The sequence below is a fragment of the Accipiter gentilis genome, chromosome 7 (genome assembly GCF_929443795.1).
Source record: "Accipiter gentilis chromosome 7, bAccGen1.1, whole genome shotgun sequence".
Taxonomy (NCBI): Eukaryota; Metazoa; Chordata; class Aves; order Accipitriformes; family Accipitridae; genus Astur; species Astur gentilis.
The window spans coordinates 9,867,377-9,889,438 of record NC_064886.1 but is presented as its reverse complement, the minus strand read 5'-3'; the positions used below and the strand labels follow the sequence as shown (position 1 = coordinate 9,889,438).

General features: G+C 46.5%; 1 protein-coding gene across 4 annotated transcripts; it reads right to left on the bottom strand.

Moving 5' to 3' along the window:
- Positions 1 to 34: 34 nt before the first annotated feature.
- On the bottom strand, positions 35 to 19,703 carry KATNB1 (katanin regulatory subunit B1). Of its 4 annotated transcripts, none has more exons than XM_049805774.1 (20): positions 16,779 to 16,880; positions 16,313 to 16,443; positions 14,059 to 14,176; positions 12,774 to 12,966; positions 12,154 to 12,254; positions 11,572 to 11,613; positions 10,806 to 10,889; positions 9,694 to 9,809; positions 8,580 to 8,651; positions 8,164 to 8,314; positions 7,547 to 7,734; positions 7,290 to 7,423; positions 6,407 to 6,457; positions 6,156 to 6,232; positions 5,372 to 5,491; positions 4,315 to 4,464; positions 3,902 to 3,978; positions 3,414 to 3,488; positions 2,560 to 2,676; positions 35 to 1,987 (listed from the first exon to the last, which is right to left on the bottom strand). In XM_049805774.1, exons 3-20 carry the CDS (start codon positions 14,125 to 14,127, stop codon positions 1,855 to 1,857), a joined length of 1,950 nt encoding a protein of 649 aa, XP_049661731.1. In that variant the 5' UTR covers positions 14,128 to 14,176; positions 16,313 to 16,443; positions 16,779 to 16,880; the 3' UTR covers positions 35 to 1,854. The 4 variants fall into 4 exon arrangements, with proteins under 4 accessions (XP_049661731.1, XP_049661730.1, XP_049661728.1 ...); XM_049805773.1 differs by lacking the exons at positions 12,774 to 12,966; positions 16,779 to 16,880 and adding exons at positions 19,103 to 19,292; positions 19,478 to 19,703 and having other exon boundaries at positions 36 to 1,987; positions 7,290 to 7,420; XM_049805771.1 differs by lacking the exons at positions 12,774 to 12,966; positions 16,779 to 16,880 and adding exons at positions 19,103 to 19,292; positions 19,478 to 19,702 and having other exon boundaries at positions 38 to 1,987.
- Between the last annotated feature and the right edge of the window lie 2,359 nt (positions 19,704 to 22,062).

The window sequence follows — 22,062 nt, the reverse complement described above, 5'->3', positions numbered from 1 at the left end:
GAACTCCCTTAATTAGCAGGAGATTGAGTTGTTAAACCCTAAGTAAACCCCAGCACTGCAGCATCTTGCTTCATCTCATGCTTCTCCCAGCGCTGTGGGCTGGAGGAGCTTTTTCACACCTTGGTTGGCTCCAGGCATGGGATTATCACCAGAGAGCCCCTGGGGTGAGGCAGCAAGCAGCTGCAGTGCAGGCAGGACACACATAGTGAGTTTTGGGGTGCTCGCAGCAGGCAGCATCTTCAGCCCCGGTCCTGCTGTCCTGCAATGGCCTCTTGCTGCATGAGCCACCATGAGAGCCACCTCCTCCAGAACCACGGAGCAGAGCAGGATGCTCCCCTTTGGTCCTAAAACTTGACTGTGTTTGGATGAAGTATCAGCAAGGTAGGGGTTGGCTTTAGCTTTCCTGCTGGCCCCACTGTACACTCCCACATCCCCAAACACCAGCACCTGGGTCAGCTCACAGAAAGAAAACCACATAGGCAAGGCACTGCCACCACACCAAGATCTGCTAGAAATTGAGTGGGGAAGGAGATCTGCATCAGGCCAGGGAGAATTACAAGCTGCAAACAGTGACGTTGCTCTTTAGGCTGGGAACTACGCAGCAGAGTGAAACCTCCCCCAGGGTTTCAGCAAGCCACCTGGCTCCTGCTGTCTCCCTGCCTCGCTCACCGCATCCACTTACTCACTGCAACCTCCCAGCAGGGTGAGAATGGGCAGCTTCCCCATTGGACACGCAGGGACCAGAGCCCTGCTTTCCCTGGACGCTCCCAGCCAGGAGCTGTGCTATGGTGAACTAACAGTACTACTTCAAGAGAGTCAGGCATTTAACACAACTTTTTTAAAAAAGTTACAAATCTTTTAATAAAATTTATTATAAGTTACAGTTCCCTGGAGAACAGGCTCCAGTGTATAAAATGGGAGACAGGCTGGGAGGAGCAGGGGAAGCACCAACAGGAACCTCTTTCCCAACAGGAAAGAAGAAAGAGGGACAGAAAAGTTCTGACAGACATTTATTGGAAAAAAAACCCCTTTAAGATCCGTCCAGTGGATATAGAAAGACATTAGTCCATGTCCCTCCACCCTCCCAAATCCCTACCCCCAAAGGCAAACACATACGTTAAGTCCTGTTTAAGTCACATATTTTAACAGATCCAGGTAGACCTCAGTTCCCAGCAACAGTCCGAAGATAATCATCTTCTGCAGTCCAGGGTGCCAGCAGGGATTTCTGAGAAGCCAAGACTGCCTCCTCTCAATACAGGTCCTTGGGACTACACACCAGGCACGGTGGCAGTGTCCTGGCTCATGTTTGATGAAGCAAGCCAAAGGGGCCAGTCCCACACAGCAGTTGAAGTCCCTTCCGTAGGGAAAGGGCACTCCACCCCCCAGCAGGCTTTTGTGGGGTGGATGCTGCAGTCCTCAGCATGCCACTCAAAGAGAGCAGGGCCAGCTGGCCGCAGCCCCCAGAGCCAAGCAACAAGAACTGACAGCACACATAGGTGAAGGAGGGGTGACAGCAGTCTCAGAGCCCTCCCATCAGGGAAAGGCCAGCACACAGAGACAGAGCAGCTAAGAGCTCAGATGAAGAGCTGAAATGAAGCTGCTTCCCTACAGGGGCTTTGCAGGGCCCACCAACAGCCAGGTCCCCTCACACAGCACAGATGTCTCTCCACTTAGGTCCTCCATCCAGCCTGTAAGGCACCAGGGCTGGGCAGGTGACCAGCCAGTGAGATTCCACTTCCCTACTGTGCTGGGGAGGGGGGGGAGATTGACACATGGAGAGAGGTGAAATCCAGCTGCACCAAGAGCAGAGGGGAGCTTGGCCACCTGTGTTTGCATGTGAGGAGGTGATGGCTGTCACTCCAAGACAGCCATGAGGAGATGCAGTTCCCGGAAGGCACTACCATGGCGGCCACTGAGCCCAGACTTGTTCTTGACAATGTTGCTGATGTTTTTCAGCTGCTTGTAGCACAGCTTGCATTTATGGAGCCTGCAAAAAACCAGACAGCAGACACAGCATGAATCCTCAGCTGCTGAAGAGATGTGGTTGTTCCTGTAGCGCCAAAGATGCAACTCAAGCAGGAGAGAAAACACAAGCCCTACAAGTGAGCATGGCTCTGCAGAAACACCATGTATTCAGCCCACATCCTGATGACACAGGAGAATGGCATCCACATAAGGGCTCTTTCACTCCTCTTCTCCCCTTTGGCAGTAAAGTCCAAGGAGGGAGGAGGTGCTGGTTTCAGAGGGCCAGTTCTCAGAGCAGAGCTACCCTGTGAATAAACTGGAAATCCAGGGCCTGGCTGACAACTCATGTGTCTTGTGAGGTAGAGGGTGAAGCCACAGGGTGGTTTTACTCCTGACATAATCACACTTTGTTGAGGTATGACTCAATACACAGTGACAGAGGGAAAAGCAGTCCTTGGTCTTTTTCTCAGAGCAGGAGGGTTTGCTGTTTGCAGACAAAAGGGAAGGCATGCCCAGTCTAGTATCACGAGGAGCAAAGCTCACCCAAGAGAAAGGCTGGTTCAAAAAAGAAGCAAGTGGAGTTAAGTGCCTCACCTTTCCTCTCTGGTGATGTCCACTCCAACAGAAGGTGGTGCAGCAAGGATGTCTGTGATCAGTGGCAGGAATCTCTGGAGAATGAGTTTCAGGGAGGTGCAGCCAGTCTGCACATAACTGAAAAACAAATAGAGAATTGGGTCCCACTTGAATTTCATTCCTGTCCCCCCAGCACATAGCCCTCACTCACATCCAGTCACTGGGGATAATCTACTCAAATGACCCCCACTCCACCATGTGGAACCTGGTAAGGAGAGCAACAGCCAAGTACCAACATGATCTTGGTTCACGTCAAGACTACAAAGTGAGCCCTATTGAAAGGTCCTGGCGCATACCCTGCAGAGTGGGACCTTTCTGCTCAAGAGCAGAGATGTCCTGCCGAGGGGACGTGGCAGAAGCCTTTCTCCCAGCAGGAAGGCAGAAACTCCATCTTAAGAGAGAGGCTGCATTTTTTTGCCACCTAATGATGAGGTTCAAAGCATTCTTCCAAGTGACCCCAAGGCTGTTGCAGGACTTCATTCCCCTTGTCCCAAGCTGACAGTTTCATTCCCATAAGCGCACAGAGCCCACTTGTTTCACATCAGTTTGACCCCTCCTGGCTGCCAGAGCTGCTTTCAGTCCAATACACCTACACCAAATCTCAACATCCTGCTCTTCTTGCCCGTGCATACTTTCCGTCTTTTCCCACACACACTTGGCAGCTCCATTGCTCTTTTCCAGGCATCGTATCAGCATTATACTGTATCTGCTGTGGTTTTTCAGGATTTTCTTTCAGCTACAAAATACCCAGTGGAGCTCTCCTATGAATATCCACACCTTGTCCCTCAAGCATATCCATGTTCTTGGGGCCTCACCTTTCATATTTACTTTGGAGTAGTTTTTCTATCTGCGGCAGGATAATAGTACACAAATCCAGCTTCCAGAGAGACCTGAAAAGAAAAGGACGTGTTCTGAGACCAGAGACTGAGACTTTACAAGGCTGAGTCGACACAAATAATGCTTTCTGGCAAAAAAGCCCAGGCAGCAGACACTCAAGTTTACTGAGCAAGTTCACTGACTCCCCCTTGCGATAGAAAGTGGCAGGTTCTGACATATTTTATTGATTCTCAGCACAATCACTTTATGAAGCCCCAAGACTTCACTTTTCCTTCTGAGAAATCATTTGCCTACAGAAAGGCCCCATACGACTCCAGCAGTTACCAGCACTGCAGACTTGAAGATCTGACTACGAGCACATGCATTTTACGCTGCCATGGCCACGAGGCACCTACAATGCAGTGCTCTCAATACCCAGCCAGATGGTTCTCAGGTATCCCAGGGGCTGCCTCCACCCAGGACTCACGCTTTTTGGTTGACAATATTCAAGAGGTCCACAACAACAGACAGATCATTGATCGCCACTGCAGAGTCCACAGAGTTCTGAGAGAGAAGGGGAAGAAGTCATCATCTATGACAAAGCTCAAACTGGCTAGGCTAATGCAATTAATATCAAGTGCCACTTTTCAAAAACAAGGTAGAGAAAACATTGAGTTGGCTAGGGAAGAGAAGATAACTCTCACATAAGAAAGCTTTCTCCGCATTTCTTTGTGACCATTCAACTGCAGGTGGGACACAGCAGCACTCTGAGGTGTACCCCTGGGGATAAAAGCTGTGACACCCTGCATTTTGTGCGAGAGGCAGAATCAGCCCCAGACAAGCCAAAAGAGCTGCTCAGCTGCTCCCCTCATGACCCTCAAGTATTCTCCACATCCTTGCCTTGATGTCACCAGTGCTCCATACAGCCCGCACAGTGTCCAGATTCTTGTGGCGGCTGGTGAGCACCACACACATGGTCTCATGGCCTTTCCTGATCTGGGACATGGCTTCCTCATCCACGAGCTCAGTCTGGCTTTGGTTTTTCACAGCCTGAAAGTACAGACACCAACAGAGCAGCAATAATAGAGCAGGATGGCACAGAAGGGTAGGAGCTTTCTCTGGCCTAGGTGAGAGCTGATTGAAATGCTCAATTTGTTCTGATTTTACTTACTACATCAATCACAAACATGTTTGGAGCTTTGGAAAAACTCTCAAAATTAAAAAAGTGTAAATTAAAAGTAAGTTTTCAAAACCAATATATTTTGATTAAGAAATGATTTCATGTAAACCCTTTTTTTTAATGTGAAACATTCATCTGAAATCGGCAAATTTTATTACAAAGCATAAATCTTAAACAATTATTAGGCTGTCAATTTGCCCAAGCCGTGCTGGAACCACTGCTTCCTTTGTTCACATTCAGGGTTTGGGATCATCAGGATGCTCTGGTCCTTCTCCCTTTCTGGGACAGGGAATACCCTCCCAAGAGAAGCCAGAGGCCTCCAAGATGCAAGAGGCAAAGATCCCTGTGAAATAATTATGTATGTGTAATGGTAGACACCAATTTTCTAAATGAATCACTGTCTAGCATGTGGAATTGTTCAGTGTCTCTGTCTCATCCCTTGCTCTCTGCTTTGATAACACATTCTTCGTGAGCATGGATCAAGGTTGCTGTGTTCGCATCAGCCTGCTGTCATTCAGAATGGGGCTGGGTCCAGCAATCCTGAGGTGATAATTCCACAGGAATTGCAAGTCAAAGCAGTTGGGAGGCAGGAGAGTAAGCTGGCAGGGGAAGCACCAAGTGAGCAGAAGGAAAGCAGGAGGTAACATGTTCTTATTCAATACGGAGGACTGCAGGCTACAGAAAGCACCTAAGACACTTCTTGCACTTCAGAGGACCCCCTTTCTGATGCCGCTTAATACAGACACTGGCTGGAAACTTTTGTCCAGAGATACTTACTGGTAGAAAGTCAGAGGCCTTCAGGCCAATGGGCTCATTCCTGGCTGCAGGAATCACTGACGGCTCTGTTCTGGTCAAAGGAGTTGAGGAGGCAATCGGTGGCCTCTGAACCGGATCAGGCTGCAGGAGAAATTGGGATAAAAACTCTAGCAGCAACAGTCTGGCCCTAGTCTGATGTTCTTTTCCCAACCAACCTTCCTCTCACCGCAGGGTCCTAATGCGGAAGCAGTCTCCAGTTTGCTAGCATAGTTTAAGACCCAATGAAGTGTCTCTCAGGTTCACGCCAAGATGTTTGCAGAGGTTTGCAGAGAACATGGAGATGCCCCAGCAGAAGTGCCAAGTGCTGTCATTGTTACCAGCATCTAAAATTAGGGCAATGGGCTGTGGCCAGCCTGAAGGCTAAGACAGAATTCTAAAGAAGCCAGTATAATGTATCATGGCCCATCGGCTGCTTGCGATTTTGGCAACAAAATAGCCTCAGTTCAAGCACTTGCAGAAATCTGGCACTTGGTTCTCTTCAGAGTGCCCCAATTTTGAGATGCAAGGAGAAACACCACTGCAAGTGTGAGATGCAAACAAAAGCAATGGTGCCATTGCCTGTTGGAGGACTGACCTTCAATTCTACTGCTCAGACAAGACACATGGCAGGACAAAGACTGGAGCTGCACTTCTACTGCTCTTCAGTAAAGGAATCAGCTTGATCAGAAATTATAGTGTCTCCAGCACCCACATATCTTTCACAGCAGGAGCATGAACAGCTATTAACAGATGATACAGTACGTACAAGTTCTTGCTTTGGCAATGGGGTCTGGACATCTGCAGCTTGGCTGGGCTTCACTGCTTCCTTTGCAGTTACAGGATCTACCAAGATGGAAAGAAGTGGGAAAGCAGAAACTGATTATTCCTTTCAAGGGAAGTTGAGAGCAAAGGTTCTGTGTAGCTAGACTAAAAGTAGTAATTTCTGCAGACATGCAACTCTCCCTCTTTTGAGGGCCATTAACTTCATTACCACCAAGGGGCCATTTTCATACTCACCATCCTCAGGAGGGGCTGGAAAGGGCTCGTTGCTTTGAGGAGGAGTTCGACCTACAGAAAGAGAGGAAAAAAAATAATAAACAAACAAATGAGGGAGCATCCAAGTCTACAGATTAGCAATAAGTCAACCTTGGAGCTGGGAGATCTCCAACAACTCCACAGATTAGGGTAATCAGTAATACAGCAACCAGAGTTATCTCCTTTAGACCTTGATGCTATTGTTGAGTTTAGTCAAAGGCTTTCAGCCTTCGTGGATGGAAGGGACAAAACTGACCCATGTAGTTCATTGCTGCTGTAGAGGTGTGAAGCACAAGAAAAGGCACTATCACAACAAATTATTTTAGAAAAAAAAGCACCTCCCACTAAATTGATTTACATAAGTAAATCAAAATAATGACTATTAATTCCTTAGAAAGAGTATCTCATTTTTCTCATTTACATAAAGATGAGATACAGGCATTGGCACAGTGTCTCCTAAACAACAATCTCTGCTTTAACAAAACATTTTGCCTTTCCTTCTTTAATGGAGGCTGCTGATTTTATACATATCAAAATTCTAAGCTAATAAAGATCCCGGCACACAGTAGTCCTTCTGAATCAGGATAGGAAGGCAGCGTGCTTACAATGGAGCTCTGCATTCTGAGACAGGCTTTGACCAGACATCACCGCACCCTAGTAAAGGTGCCACCTTTCAGCAGGTCACCGACATGATCTGTAGTTCAGCGTCCAAGCACAGAATATTAAAGAAAAGTTTTCTAAACTCTCCCAGTCGCAGGTGAAGCCTCTATTACAGTAAGCAAAAGCTTAGTTCTACCAAACCAGCTTAGCGCCTACAGCTCTAATCCAAACACCACTCAAAAGCACAATAAACCCTGGTACTGACAGATAGCGTTCTTGGGCTGAAAGATCTCTTTGTAATCCTCCGGGTTCTGGATCTCAGCCTTTGATTCCTTCTCATCCCGGTCATCTTCACTGCTGGGACTGCGCCTCTCACTCTCTGAGTTGTGCTTCACTCTGCTGTGGAAAAAGAGATGCTGTCAGAGCAAGCCGTATGGACCCTTTCAGAGAGAGCGAGAGCACTAAGCTCCTTGTACATTTCCTTAAAATCTTGAAATTCAACAAGTCAGCAGATCCCCTCACCTTTGTGCCTTGCTGCAGCTAGTTGAGGGCCTGTCATAGATGCGGCGAAGGGAGGACCCTGTGGGGGTAGGTGGCACAAAAGGCTCGTCATCCCTGATTAGCCCATGAGGAATAGAATCCGACTTTGTCACTCTGCTGAGATCCACAACGAAGGAAGAGACTGTGCTTTGCGCAAAGGAAACTCCTATCTGCAGAGGCAAAAGGTCAAGGTAATTCACCAAGGATCAGGGTGCATGCCTGCCTTTTTGAGAATAGGCATGATGGAGTGACCCTGAGCAACCATGCTTGAGAATTTCTGAGTTGAGTGCTTTGGCTTTTTCAATTCAAAGCTGCCAATGTTTTATGAAAGGCTATGATAAAACTTTTGCCAAGCATAGTTCCTAAATACTGATCAAACCAAGCCCCAGTTGTTTCCTCCAGAAGGCAAAGAGAGACGAAGTGGAGGACAAGGCTGCTGAAAGCAAAAGCACACAAGCTCCAAGTGCTGGGCATATTGCAAGCCCTGGCCACTTATAGTCTGACACGAGCTTAAAGGTCAGAAGGCCTGCAAGGAGGCAGGAGGATTTTATCTTGTGTTTTGCAGCCACCTCCCCCAGTCCCAAGGAGCAGTGGCTTACCAGCTGGTTGTTGCAGATAGATAAGTCGGCGACTTTTCCCCAGTTCACCAAGACCACATCAAAACAGCGCTCTGGCTCCCAGCCGTACACACGCAGCGAATCCTGGAAGCCACTATACAAGCAGCAGCCATCTGGGTTGAAGAGCACACACCTGGGAGGAAGGCAGGTGGAGAATTAGGCCCAGCTTTCCAACCTTGCTCAGTCCCACAAGGACCCCAGGGCTGTATCTCTGACTTCACTGAACACCTCCAGCCCCATCCCTAACAATGAACCTACTGATCTGGTGTTCACCTGGTGGGCCTGTGCAATGTCTCCAGCAGCCCTAACTTCTCCCCAGTAAAGTCTCTTTTAGGAAATCCTCCCTTCACCGCCACTTCAGTCTCTGCCTAGTACACTGCAGTAGGAATTTAATATACCTGACAGGAGTAGCCTCTTCTTCAATACAGCTCACAACTTGAAACTTCTCCAAGTCCCAGAACCGAACAGTCCTGTACACAAAACAGAACAAAAAAAAAAAATCAGAGAATCAAGAATCATTTAAGTTGGAAAAGATCTTTAAGATCATCAAGTCCAACTGTAAATCCCACATCTACAGGTCTTTTAAATACCTCCAGGGATGGCAACTCCACCACTTCCCTGGGCAGCCTGTTCCAGTGCCTGACAACCCTTTTGGTGAAGAAATTTTTCCTAATATCCAATCTAAACCTCCCTTGGTGCAACCTGAGGCTCTTTCCTCTCACCTATCGCTTGTTACTTGGGAGAAGAGACCGACCCCCACCCCACTACAACCTCCTTTCGGGTAGTTGTAGACAATGATGAGGTCTTACCTCAGCCTCCTTTTCTCCAGGCTAAACAACCCCAGTTCCCTCAGCTGCTCCTCACAGGACTTGTTCTCCAGACCCTTCACCAGCTTTGTTGCTCTTCTTTGGATACGTTCCAGCACCTCAGTGTCTTTCTTGTAGCGAGGGGCCCAAAACCAAACACAGTATTCGAGGTGTGGCCTCACCAGTGCCAAGTATGGGGGACACACTCATCCCTCTAGAAATCTGCTGTAGGACCCAGTATTGAAATAATATACTAATAGCTAGAATGACTTTTGCTGTTGCGCACATTGGTGAACCTACACAGAAGGCTAGTCTAGCTAAGATCCATAAATCCAGCCACAGATACTTAGAAGCTCTGGATATGGATAGGTATTTAGAGCTGACCAGAGCTAAGAGGACACCCTGCTAGCTGAGCAGGGCTGCTTGCTGTTCAGATAGGATGTCAGCTGGATTAGTGAGATGTTTGAGGCTATTGCATTGTTTTCTAGTATGGCAGAAGGCGCCATCAATTTTGGACAAGAAGGCAAGATCTCCATGTTCTGTTCTGCGCATCACAGATTTGACATGCTGCTGGCTAGATGTCAGGTTCTTGCAATGGCAGTTGTGAGTTGTGTAACATTCCTATTTTCTATGTTTCTAAAAGGGAGAGCATCAGGAAAAAGAACTGACATATACTATTCCCTTCTTTCTCCCTCCTCTTACATACCTGTCAGAGCTGCCAGAAGCCAAAAGGTATTCATTAGGGTGGAATTCAACAACGTTTACTGGGCCAGTATGTCCTGTAAACTCATACATTATCTTCCCAGCAGCGAGGTCCCAGAGCTGGAAGAAGGAAAGAACAGAGAGACTCTTGAAAAGATTTAATGTTAAAGAATTCCAATACACTTCAGATTTCCTTGTACTGGCAACCTTCTAACACTTCTCCCTCTCCAAGAACAGACTCAAGTTTGTCAAAGAAAGCAATGATCAGGGAAGGAGTACCGTCCCAGTCACTTAAGGTTGCATTTTTTCTTTTTTTCTTCTTTTTTTTTTTTTCTGGCATGCTCTTAAATTTTTCATTTAGTTTTATTTCCTAGTTTATCCCCTAGAAGCTTCTGGCATATATTTAGAGACTGGGATAAAATACAGCAGTTCCACCTGTCCCCACAGATTAAATCTCAAAAGCAAACAAACAAAAATCCAAAAGCTCTGAATCCCTTCGCAACTCATTCTTCCTGTGCTCTAGTCTCCACTGAAAAAAACAGAGTGAAATGACTGATCAGTTCATTTCATATGAAACTCAAAACAAAAATCAGTCCTTTGCCCACATTCCTCCATACCACATCTGAAACAACTGAAGTCACTGCTTCAGTCGATAATTCCTTCTCTTGCTCTGCTCAGTCCTGACAGGAATTTTCAGACTGATAATCATGTGCAGTGTGTATAACACACTCCTACTGAATTAACTGAGCAGAGCCAGAAATTGGTATGATGAAGCAACATGCTGTGGACAACACATTCTGTAACATTTACGGAGACAACCAAAGCCAATGTTCAGGTATCACAACTCTACCACTATCAAAACTTGAACCTTCATGTGCATAGAGCCAACGTGTCTGTTGGATAAGTGTATTTCAACATGTGCAGCTCTTTTCTGGATGTTGTGGGCCACTGGACATGATCCTCAGACAGCCTGATACCTGCAAAGCCACAGGGCTCAGCCCGCTGCCTAATGAAATAAAGGTGTTTATGAGCGAGTGCTGGTAATGCCTGGTAAAAAGACGATCCCAGCATTCCTATGTGCCACAAGCACATAAGGAGAGTGTCACAATAAATTACCTTTACAGTGTGATCAGCAGCAGCAGAGGCCAACCATTTCCCATCAGGACTAAAGCGGAGACATCGAACTGCTTCTGTGTGACCCTGAAATGAGAAAAACCAATATTTTTTTTTTTTTTCTCCTTCCTTAGAGGGAATTCTGTCTTTTATCTTTCAATCCTTTACGATAAAATAAAACCAAGTAACTGTTTCACAAAGTCCACAGCTTGCAGAATGCTAAACACTACACTGAAAGGCTACAGTCGTCCACACTAAATGCATGTAATCCCTCTCATCTAGAGATTTCTGGCATCAGTTTAAGTATGGTAAATACAGATCTGGTTTAATAAGAATCAATTTTAAATTACACAGATTTATGGGTGGTCAGATAGAAGTGCTGTGCCTTTAAGTTGGTTTCTAAATTAAATTAATATACAGCAAGTTCTTTGGGTAGAAAAAGGCCCCAAGAATAGAACCATCTCGGTGCAGAGGGGACTTGCATGGCAATATCAGCCACAGGATAAAGAAACACTCATGGATGCTCTCCATCCCCCACTGAAGCCAACCAGACTATAGTACATTAACTCCTATGATATCCATTTCATATTCCCATACATTTCACAGAGGCCTGCAGAGGTTTGCCACACCACTTCACAAATCATGCAATCATATTTTCATACTGGAAAACTATGAAGTTAATTGTACATAATCACTTTAAGGTTTTCTCACAAGTCCTTGACAGGAATCTTTCTCCCCTCTTCACCTGAAAGCCAATGAAGCATTTTACCTTGTACCTGAAGACACAGCCTTTTCTTCTTACATCCCAGAGCTACAGGGAAGAAAAGCAAACAAAAGATATGCTTAGAGCAATATGTGGGGAGCTCAAGAGTCCCGTCAGAACAAGAGCTCTCCCTGTCACCAAGCTGATCGACACTGCAGAATGAAAACACTGAAGGGGCTGTTGAACCCCTGTTTCCTTCAGGGGTATTTCCTAACATAATTCCCCAAGTAAGAATCACTTCTGTAAGGTATTTCTTACTACAGAAGCTCAGTTCCTACAGTCAAATACCAGCCTGATGAAGCAGATGCAATCCACAGCAATCAGGACCTCTGCACTTGCTGACACCAAGTCTCAGCTGGCACCTTACTCAGAGACACATTCCACAACAGAGAAGTCACACTCATGAGCCACCACTGTGAAAATACATGCACGAGTTTCACAAGCACTTGCAAATACACCTGCCCACACACATGGAAACGATGATGCAGAGCATCTACCAACAGCTTGGCACAAAACATGTTCTGGCACTCTTCAAAACAAAGATGCTGCAAGTAAAGAGGGCAATCTCTAGGGGAAGCTGGGTTTTACCTTAATGTTTGTGTCCAAAGAGCCAGATGCCACAAAGCTTCCAAAAGGATGGAAATCAAGGCTGCAGATATTCGCTTTGTGACCAAGTAAGGTACGAAGAACTGGGAAAAGGAGAAGCAGAGGAGGGAGAAAGGATAGGGAGCAAATATTTAGTAGTCTGTTTTCCCCAGACACCATGAAGAAGTTTAATCATACTATCCACACCATAAAGCACATGCTAATACAATGCACATTAGACACGTCACATATTGTTTGTTCATCTGTATACATTATTTTATGGAAATGTTTCTGACTTTACCCTTGCAATGCAAAGAAACAGCAATAGAGGGCCCATGTTCAATGATACTACGGAAAGTCCTGTCCTTAGGCGTGGAAACTATGATTAAAATTCCAAAGGTCTCCATTCTGAAAATAAAACTAAAAAGCCACACTTTGAGGCAGCTGTCAGGCAGTGTATCTTTCCACTTGTCACAAAGAGAACAAAATGGAGAGGAGGGAGGAAGAGTTTTAGCCAGGAAGTAAAAGGGACATTTGATTGCCTGCATGGTTCACCTTGCAGCTATTAGACAGACCCTTTCCTGGGACTCTGCACCCCCATCCAAGCACAAACCTCACTTCACCTCTTGGGTACCAATATTCGCCCTGGACTCCTTCAATTGCCCCAGGCAAGAAGCATCCCAAAGACCAGGAAAGGATGCTTGGGAAGCATGAGACAAAGAAACGATCACAGTGTTTGAGCAAGTCATCAACCAAGTAACATCCCTTGTAATTCTGGAAACCAGAAAGGACCAGTAGAACTGGTACACCATATCTCTGAAAGCAGACACAAATGCAGAACTCAACTTCGAGGAAGAAAAATTGCTCAGATAACAACATGGGCAATCTCTCTCTGTCATCTGTCATCTGGAAGAGTCTGATGATTCCCTGGGCGGAAATTAGCTCTTGAGCCAGACCTGGAGTGGTCATTTGCACAGACACTGGCACATAGGTCTCCTGTTAAATTCAGCCAGATCAGTTTCTCTCCACTGGTAGAGCCAAACTATTTTATAACTGAACTGATTCTAACTGTCTGAATGACAGAAGTGCTTTTTATTATTTATACCACCTGCTGTCACCACCTTAGCTCAGCCAGTGTAAGTCTATTTTCATTACACATTCTTTCTATGAACAAGTAGCAACCTATGAGAAATATTCAGTCATTTTATGGTATTCCTGCTGGAATGCACTCAAGTGATTCCTGATACCTTTGCAAACTTAATTCTAGGATTTGAGAAAAATGCAATAAATAAAGAATGACTCAACAGTTGGCCTTTAAAGGGTCAGAGCTTGATGAGTTCATAGCTTTTACGATTTATTAAAAATCAGGTGTTTGTCTATTTATATGGTCATGCAAGAGCAGAAGAGGAGAAAAATCACTTGAGGAAATAAAGAAAAGTTAGAACCTAAAAAGGAGAACAAGAGGTCAGCAAGCGGGGGATTCCTGGACTTGTGCAGATCCTAATATACTTTAAACTTCCAATTTGATTTTAGATCCTTTTATTAAGGTTGACAATTTTCAGCTGAGACGCTGAATACAAATTCTGTATGCCCAGTTACTCTATACATGCATGGAACCTGATCTGGAATATAGATTTCAACACACACAGGTCAAAACCTAGAAACTAGTTCCTCAAATCAATCTCCACTATACATGTACAAATTTCTGCTCGAGCATGCATACACAGCTCTACAGCCTCAGTAGGAAGTGCATAAAAGCTCTCCAAGAGGGATGGAAATTAAGATGAAAGCAATGCCAGGCTCCTGTTCCTTCTTAAGCTGGGAACCTTCTGGGTCAGCATAGATATTAAGCATAAGGATACTCCAAAAAGCATGCATTAAGAGAAGTGAAAACTCATGGTAACATACTTTTGGCAGCTTCCAGGTCCCAAACTCGAATGGACCCTGACTGGGACCCTGCAACGATGAGCTCCTCATTCGTATTGATCTGTAGGCTCTCAATGGGTGTTGTATGGCCCGTCAAGCTCTGCAAAGAAAACCATGAGTCACAATTAACAGCTATTGACACAGCCCTGTCCACAGCGGCATTGTTCATACCAGATTGGTAAGGGAAATATGTAGCCATGAGTTGGGACCACCTGGTTGTGCCACTGGTCTTTTTTTCCTCATCAGCTACCAGTACAGTAGAGCGCCCTAAAGACCATCACTGCATATAGCACTGTGCATGTATATTCTATGTTATCCCACTTTCTGTGGCACACTGACTAATTTTTAAAGGATGCATCAACAGAGACATGGGTAGTTAAACATTAGGTGTGGATGCCCAGACAAGGTTGACACATGCTTACATTATAAAAATTATGCTGTGCAAGCACAACAGCACCGTGTTTGCTCTAAATGGGTCACGTAGGTGTCATGAACCGGTTACAAAATCAAAGCAAAAGCAGGACTACCTTGAAACCTTCACATAAGCAAGGAGCCATACGTTGCTGCCAACAATGGGTGTCACAGTGATAACTTGGTGCTATTACTGAAGTATTAACTTGAGGCATAAGGTAGTAATTCACATGTATGCAGTTTCTTTCACCCCTGAGCACCTAAAAGCTTACAAATTATGTAAGTATTTTGAAAAAGCCAGTATTTAATTAAAACATAAGAATATTTAAAACTAGCTCTAGAAAACCAATACCACTATTGCAGAGTTTTTGCTTGTCAATTAAGCAATATTCCATGCTTTACTCCATCCTCAAACAGGTCTTTTTGAATAGCTAAGCTAGCTCTGTGCTCCCCCCCCACATTCACAGGCTGGGAACACCAGTTGAAAGCTGCCTGTTCTGATGGGGCTTTCGTAGGATTTCACATGCAACTGAAATCCTTTACATACTCTACAGCTGCAACTGTCACTGCTTAGTGAGAAACAGAGCTCAAACTTGAACCAAGTTGCAATGCTACTTGAAAAGTTCCTCTTCTCCCTCTTCCCCAACACATAAACATCTGGAATCCTAACAATATAAACACAAAAGATGAATTTCAGAGGACAAAATATACAGCACAATCCCAAAAATCAAGATTCTTTTGGTATACAAGAATTGCAGAAGTCCTCAGCAGCTCCAGTCAGTCTCTGCCTCTCAGAAACACCAGCTCCTAACATCTGTGGTTCCCAGGAAGCACAGGAGAGCTACAGCTCTCTGCTCCCACTGAAAGGGTATGGAGATATTTAGTCCTTCAACCCTCCTCATTGTGGAACGCAATACTCTGGTTTCAAACTACTGTCATGCCACCACCAATGGCCTGGAAAGACACAGCTTAACTACGTTATGCAAGAAGCACAACACTACCAAAGGTGAGCAACAACTTTTGCACCCATCTTGACCTCTTTATACAGTAAATAAATGGAAAAATAAAGTACACACATTCTCCTTTTAGCCTTTTTGGTCCTACTTTCCTGATTTCTTCCTTCCTCACAAGGTTCACAATGGCTAGCAAAATGCCTTCCGTAACACAACATTACTGTGTGTTAATTAAACTAGTGATAAGTCACACTTGCTAAAGATGGTTTTCCACAACACCCACTCAAAACAAAGATGCAGGACAGACATCTGTAAATATATTTATGGTGCGCTTTAGTGGTCACTACTGGGGTAACCCTCCTCTTTGTAACACACTACACCCAGCATTACTCTTCCCCAGCCTACAGGCAAGTTAGCAAACTATTCTGACAAACTTTGTGCTGACAGTTCGTGACTGTGGGACAGGTGGGTACGCATCCTGCTGGGGATGTTTCCTACTGTGAGGGCAAACTCCAAGGTATAAAACTGGCCCCTGCATCTTGCACTTATAAAACTAGCTGATCTCGTACAAAACTCTGCATTTAATTATTTGTGGCCTGGTAACAGAAGGCACAATGTTCATTATCTGAGCAAGCACTGGCCCTGCTAAAGCAGCCAGCCATCCCAGATTCTCTCCAAATCAGTGGTCTCACCAGTTACCAAATTCTGTCCCTATCTTTAGCTAGAATCCAGTCACCCAGCTTTGTGTTGGGAAACTCTATTCACAAGTCTGACAGGCTACAACCCAGTAATCTTTTCCCTCATTCCCCACCCTCCATACCTCAGAATCAATATTCCCATCCCGCAAAAGTTGAAAACAGGCCTGTTCTTACCATGATGCAGTTGGGCTTGTTAACTGACCATATGTTGACCCGACAGTCATCTCCTCCAGTTGCCAGCAGCCGGCCTGAACTTTTTCCCAGGACTAGTGAGGACACATTGCTGCTGTGAGCCGTGATCTCTTCTGCACAAAACAAAGAAAACTGTTATTACAGACTAATATAACAATTTTCATCCCATCCCTCCCAAAGGACTAAAAAAATACTCTTCCTCCAGAAAAACTTTCCAGTTTCTACTGCACAAGCTGCAGCAGCCCACTGTTCAGATAAGAAGTCACACTATTATCTTGCTCGAAACAGTCTTTCTTGGCTCTGCCTGCTGTACTTAAGACATTTGCTGACTAAGCTTCACAACTCCAGTGCTCACGTGGCTTACAAAAAGCATCTTCTCTCACTAGCAGCTCGGTAGCTTTTAAAGATTTGCTCAGCTATGGCAATGTGCTCACAGAAGCTGCATTACCTTCGGTACCCGGGTGGGTCTCCAAAAGCCAAGCTGTCCAAGAAGCTGCAATAACATGCAGCAGCCAGAGTCATCTAGCGAAAGGCTGGCTAATCCCGTTTTAGAAAACAGCAGCAGACTGTCCAACCTGAGAGGAACTGGCAGATTAGCAGCAGTACAGTTTGTTACCTTACACAGAAAAAAAGTCAGACTCAGCAGCAGGGATAGGTGGAGCTCCCTTTTCTGAGCTTTGGCAGAGGCTTTGCTACCTTCCCACTATGTAACACCAGTGAAACTTAGCAATGCAAAGTGTGAAACTGTGACAAAGGAAGGGTGAATATATATCCAAAAGTGCACAAAACAACAAATGCAATTGATGCTAAAAGACTGTTAAATTGGGGGCTGAGGCAAAGCTCTGATACTGAGAGGGCTTCGCAATGAAGGAACTCCAAGGAAGCCTCATCATAAAGAAACAAGTTTGGGGCAAAAGAGAAACCAAATGAGCATCTTTGCTTAGATACCTAATTTTCAGAACAGATTTTTAAATCCACTCAAATTTTTGGCAGGGGCTTTGTGGCAGACGTATTTACCAATTTCTTCCTCTTACAGTTCTCTTCTTTGAAGGTTCACAGGATTTGCACGCCTAATAGTTATGAAACTTGTTTATAAAAAGGCTAGGTAGCAATCAATTCAGCTTTCCTTCGGATTGTTTTGGTGGGAGGAGCAATTTGATCATTTTACACGCAACGCTAACCCAAAAGGATATTAGACGGCTGCAATAGTAATTACAGGTACTTTGATCTCAAGCTCTCAGAGTGCTTTTTTGAAAGCAAAACTGCGCAACTTTCACTTTAGCTGGAGAAACACCTTTCATATTACAAAGGTAACTGGACCACAAATTACATGAGAAGAGCAAATCTGAAAAGATGCCTGTATTGTGTCGAAAGACCCATCTTCCATATGACAATGCTAAAGTATTGTCTGTATACAAACACTTGAAGGTAACAAACAGTACAATTAGTATTAATAGACCAACTCGCTAGTTAAAATTGAAAGGACAGATGCTGAGCATTGCTGGTAAAATGAGTGCATCAGCAGCTCCACTTTCTTCCCTCCTCTTGATTTCGTTCTTAATAATATATTGTAAGTTTAAAAGTCATTGCTGAAGTATTCAAGCCTCTGTTCATAAAAGGCAGGTTATTACCTGACGCCAGCCTCGGCCAGATAGCCTCATCCGCTCCCCCAGGGAAGTGCCAATTTCCTTAAACCCACAAACTTTTTTTTTTTTTTTTTTTAATGAAGCATTCGTCACCAGATATCAACCACCAGCTCGGTAATACTAAGCACCTAATTAGCATCGCTGGAATATTTCTAACATTTGGAACGCCTCTTGCTCTAAAGAGGATGCTAAGATGGGGCAGAGCCTAGCAAAAATGAAGATCAACTGCCCATCTAAACAGAATGGAGATTGATCGACTTCCAACTTTCCCTGTAACTAGAGTTTCAGGGATAGGAAGATAACACAGCAAACTGGCTTTCTGCTCAACAAGATATGAAATTACTAAGTCAGTTATCTCAGCTCCCTTACTGTGTTAGCAGTCAAGGATACTGTATTTCTGCTAGCCATTTTCTAGACCCCAAATCACTGGTCTAAAGCTCGCACTTCTGAATAACTGATCACTTCCCACTGCTTCTGAGCATTCCTCAACAGCCCCTGTGAAATTACTTATCAGTGACCAGGGAAACAGCTAGAAATCGAGAGTTGGCAACTGTCTACTGCTCCTTCTGAGGAAAAACAACGGACGTAAAAGCAGCAGATTCTTGCTGTCTCTTGCAAAGCAATTTCAAGAGAATGAGACCTACAGCCCCTGCAAAGATCACCTCATCCCTCCTGCAGCAAAGAGCTCAGTGCACCTCCTGTAACAAGCGAGCAGCAATGAAGGGCAACCCCAAACGGGCTAACCTGCCACCGAGAGAAGTCTTCGCTGCAGCCTGGGCTCCGAAGGGGTGTTTCCATCACCCCTGTTCTTGTTCTTGTACTATATGAGAGTCACGTGGGGTTAGCTAGACATTTAGGATAGCATTACAGCAACTAATCAAAAAGATACAGGCCATGACCCTTTGACAATCGCAATGACAAGGTCTTACGCTATCCCACTATGCTGCCATGTTTTCAAAAAGGATTTCTGGGAGCTAAAAATTATACAGTCAGCAACATGGAAAGAGGCACCCACACCCAAGGCAGGGATGAGCTGGTTCCTATCACAAACCGCCCCTTCCACCCCCCCTTCCAGCCGAGGAGAGTCCTCTGCCCTCTCTCGGGAGAGCAGCACGGCGACACTCACGCAGCTTCCACGCCGTCTTAGTGGTGACGGCCACAGCCATGTCTCACTCCGCGCGGCGTCTCTCCGACGGGCAGGGCAGAAGCGCCTTCCTCCTCCCGGCGAGGCTCCGCCGCCCGGCCCTGCCTGGGCCGCCTCTCCGCCGGCGCGTCCTACCGCCGCCGGGCCATCCACACGAGCTTCCCCGGCCGCCCTGGAGGCAAAAAAGCAAAAAAAATAAACGAACCGCCGACCGGGGTTACGGCGAGGGCCCCGTCACCCTGGGCCGAGGAGCGGGGAAGGCCGGGGAAGGCCGCGCAAGGCGGCGGCGGCGGCGGGCGGGGGCCCAGCGGCCCAGCCCGCCGCCCGGCCCGGCAGCAGCGCGGGGCGAGGCCTCACCGCTGATGACCATCACGGTAGCGACGGGCCAGCGGGGAGCCCCGCGGGCGGTACCGGGACGGGGGGGGGGGCGGGGGCGGGCGGGAAAGCGCTCCTCGGGCCGCCGCAGCCTCAGCGGGTGATGAGGAGCAGCGGGCGGCGCCCGAAGCTGCCGGGGAGGGGGGGGAACGCTTGGACGTTGGTGGCGGCGCTCGGCGGGGCCCGCCCGGCCGCCCCGGCTCTACCGGCGTCGGCTCCGACCCCCCTCCCCCCCCAAGCCCGGCGGCGGCGCCGCCACCTGACAACCGGCCCCTCACAACAAACCTCGGCCGCGCCCCGCCTCCGCCCGGCCGCCGCCAATCAGGGCCGCTGCCCGCCGCCAATCCCCGACGTCGCTGAGCCCCGCCGCGCCGAACAGGGCGGTTACCGGGTTTCTGCATGCCGCTCGGCCAATAAGAACTGAGGGAGGGGCGGTTGCCTTAGCGACCGTAGAGCGGCCGGCCATTGGCAACGCAGCTTCTTGGCGGAGCCTTTCAAGCACGGCCAATAAGGAGGGCAGTGCGCGGCAGCCGCGGGGCCGCCATTTTGCGGCGCTGCGGGGCGGAGCTGGGCCGCCCTGAGGGGCGGTGTCGGAGAGCGGCGCCGGGTGCTGCCGCTTGTCGGCCGGTGCGGGGGCTGCAGTGGCCGTTTAGCCTGGAGCTTCCGTGGGGGCGGCCGAGAGGCGCTTGCGCCCCGGGCTGTGGCCGGTGTATCTTCAGGAGGCGATTGCCCTCGCCGGGTGTCACGGACGCAGCCCTGGCGGGAGCGGGGCTCCCGCCCCGTCCCCCCCTCCCCGCTTATCTGTATCTTTTTGCCAGGCAACGCCGGCACCAGGTCCTCTGACTCTTGCTACCCCCCGGCGAGTCAGGCCCACCGGGGCCACGGGTCGGTTTTCCTCCCAGGGGAGCCGTGCTGGGCGCTCTCACACCCTGGCTGAGGTGGAGTCATGCCTCTTCTGCACTTTTCCTCCCTCTTTCTGAAGCCAATTATTCCATCAAAAGAGGAAATCAAATTAGTTTGATGCTAGTCCTTGATAATAGGTATTAACTGATTTTTTTTTTTTTTTTTTTGGCAGCTGCTATGTCCCTAGTGCCTGTAAAAGGATTTTTAAATTAATTTGTTCTGGTGTCTTTTCTGATATTGAACTAACACTGAGGAGTTCATATCCACAGGCTGGCTTGCTCCTTTTTTTCTTTCTATTCAGAGATCTTAGGGTTTCCTTTCTCCCCGGCTCCCTAGGCCTTAAGCAGTTCACAGTCCTTGTGATTTGGAAATTGTTTTGGCTAGTTCTTGAAATTCCTGATGTTCCTTTTCGCTAGCGTGTTCTTATCTGAATACCTCTTTATCTCAGAGTGAGCTGTTTCTGAGCTTTCCCCTTTCCTGGCTTGTTTCTATCTGTACTAGGTCACCACATTAGCCAAGCATTGATAGAGGGATACAGAGCCGTCAGAAACAGTGTGAAATACGCAGCTGCTGCTGTGGTCCAACAGCTTGGAACACAATGTGCTGTTGTGAAACATCTCAGAGCTCCAAAACTGGGAGCTAGGAGGCCTGGGCAGACCCAGGGATTTGCAGCAGTAGGTGTCAAACACTGCAACTGTCTCCCACAGGAAGATGCTGAATTCTCTGTTCTATTTCTGAGCCCAAAATGGAGTGTATCCTTCAAGCGGCACCTAAATTAATGGGCTCTCTATAAGGGTAATTTGGTATATTTTAATAATCTAGGATATTCAGATTAGGCATAATAAGGTAATGGTATGTAACAGAAACAACACAAGAGAAAATAGCTTTGTTGCAATAAAATAGACGGGGGGGGGGGCATTTCTCTGCAAAAGCCCTTTAGTATATCTATTTCATTTAAAGTAGACAGCTACCATAAAACAAGTTTAATTTGCTCTTGTTCATGCTGTGTTTCAGGGGTAATGTCCCTTATTCTGCTCTATCACAGCAAAATACATTTCTGCCCTTCCCCAGCTGCAATCAGTATAGTCTTCATCGAGAGTGATCATTAGAGTTGTTCCATGAAGACTGTAGCTGTTGGGCACTGTAGGTAGAATCACTTAAGTATCCACGGTGCCTAATGTACTATAGGTAACATCAGAAATTGTTTCCTAGCAGGTTCAGGGACTTGCATAAATACCAATACATGGCACACACATGCTGACTTCCATTTGTGGATCTCAGGCAATACTTATTAACCAAAACACTTGATTACCTAAAATTTCTTGGATTTGGAATGCTTTTTGGATTCCTCTTGACTTTTTACCCTGTCCGCCAATATTTGTGAATAGTGAGTGGAGACATTCAAAGAGAAAAATAAAGATGTTAAAATCCAGAGTTTGTCAACTTGAGTATTAGTCTTTGCTGGGTTTTGCAGTTACTAGAGAGCTCTAAATGAGGTCAAAGAATTCTTGTATTTGTTGTGAACTCACAAGTTCAAAAGCTTTGCTTGTGCTACTTATAAAACTAAATTACAAATTTATTAAAATATTATTATGTTGGAAAAGAATCAGTATTCCCAAATAATCCTGCTCCTAATGTCAGCTAGGGAGCAGGTTTGGGGAAGA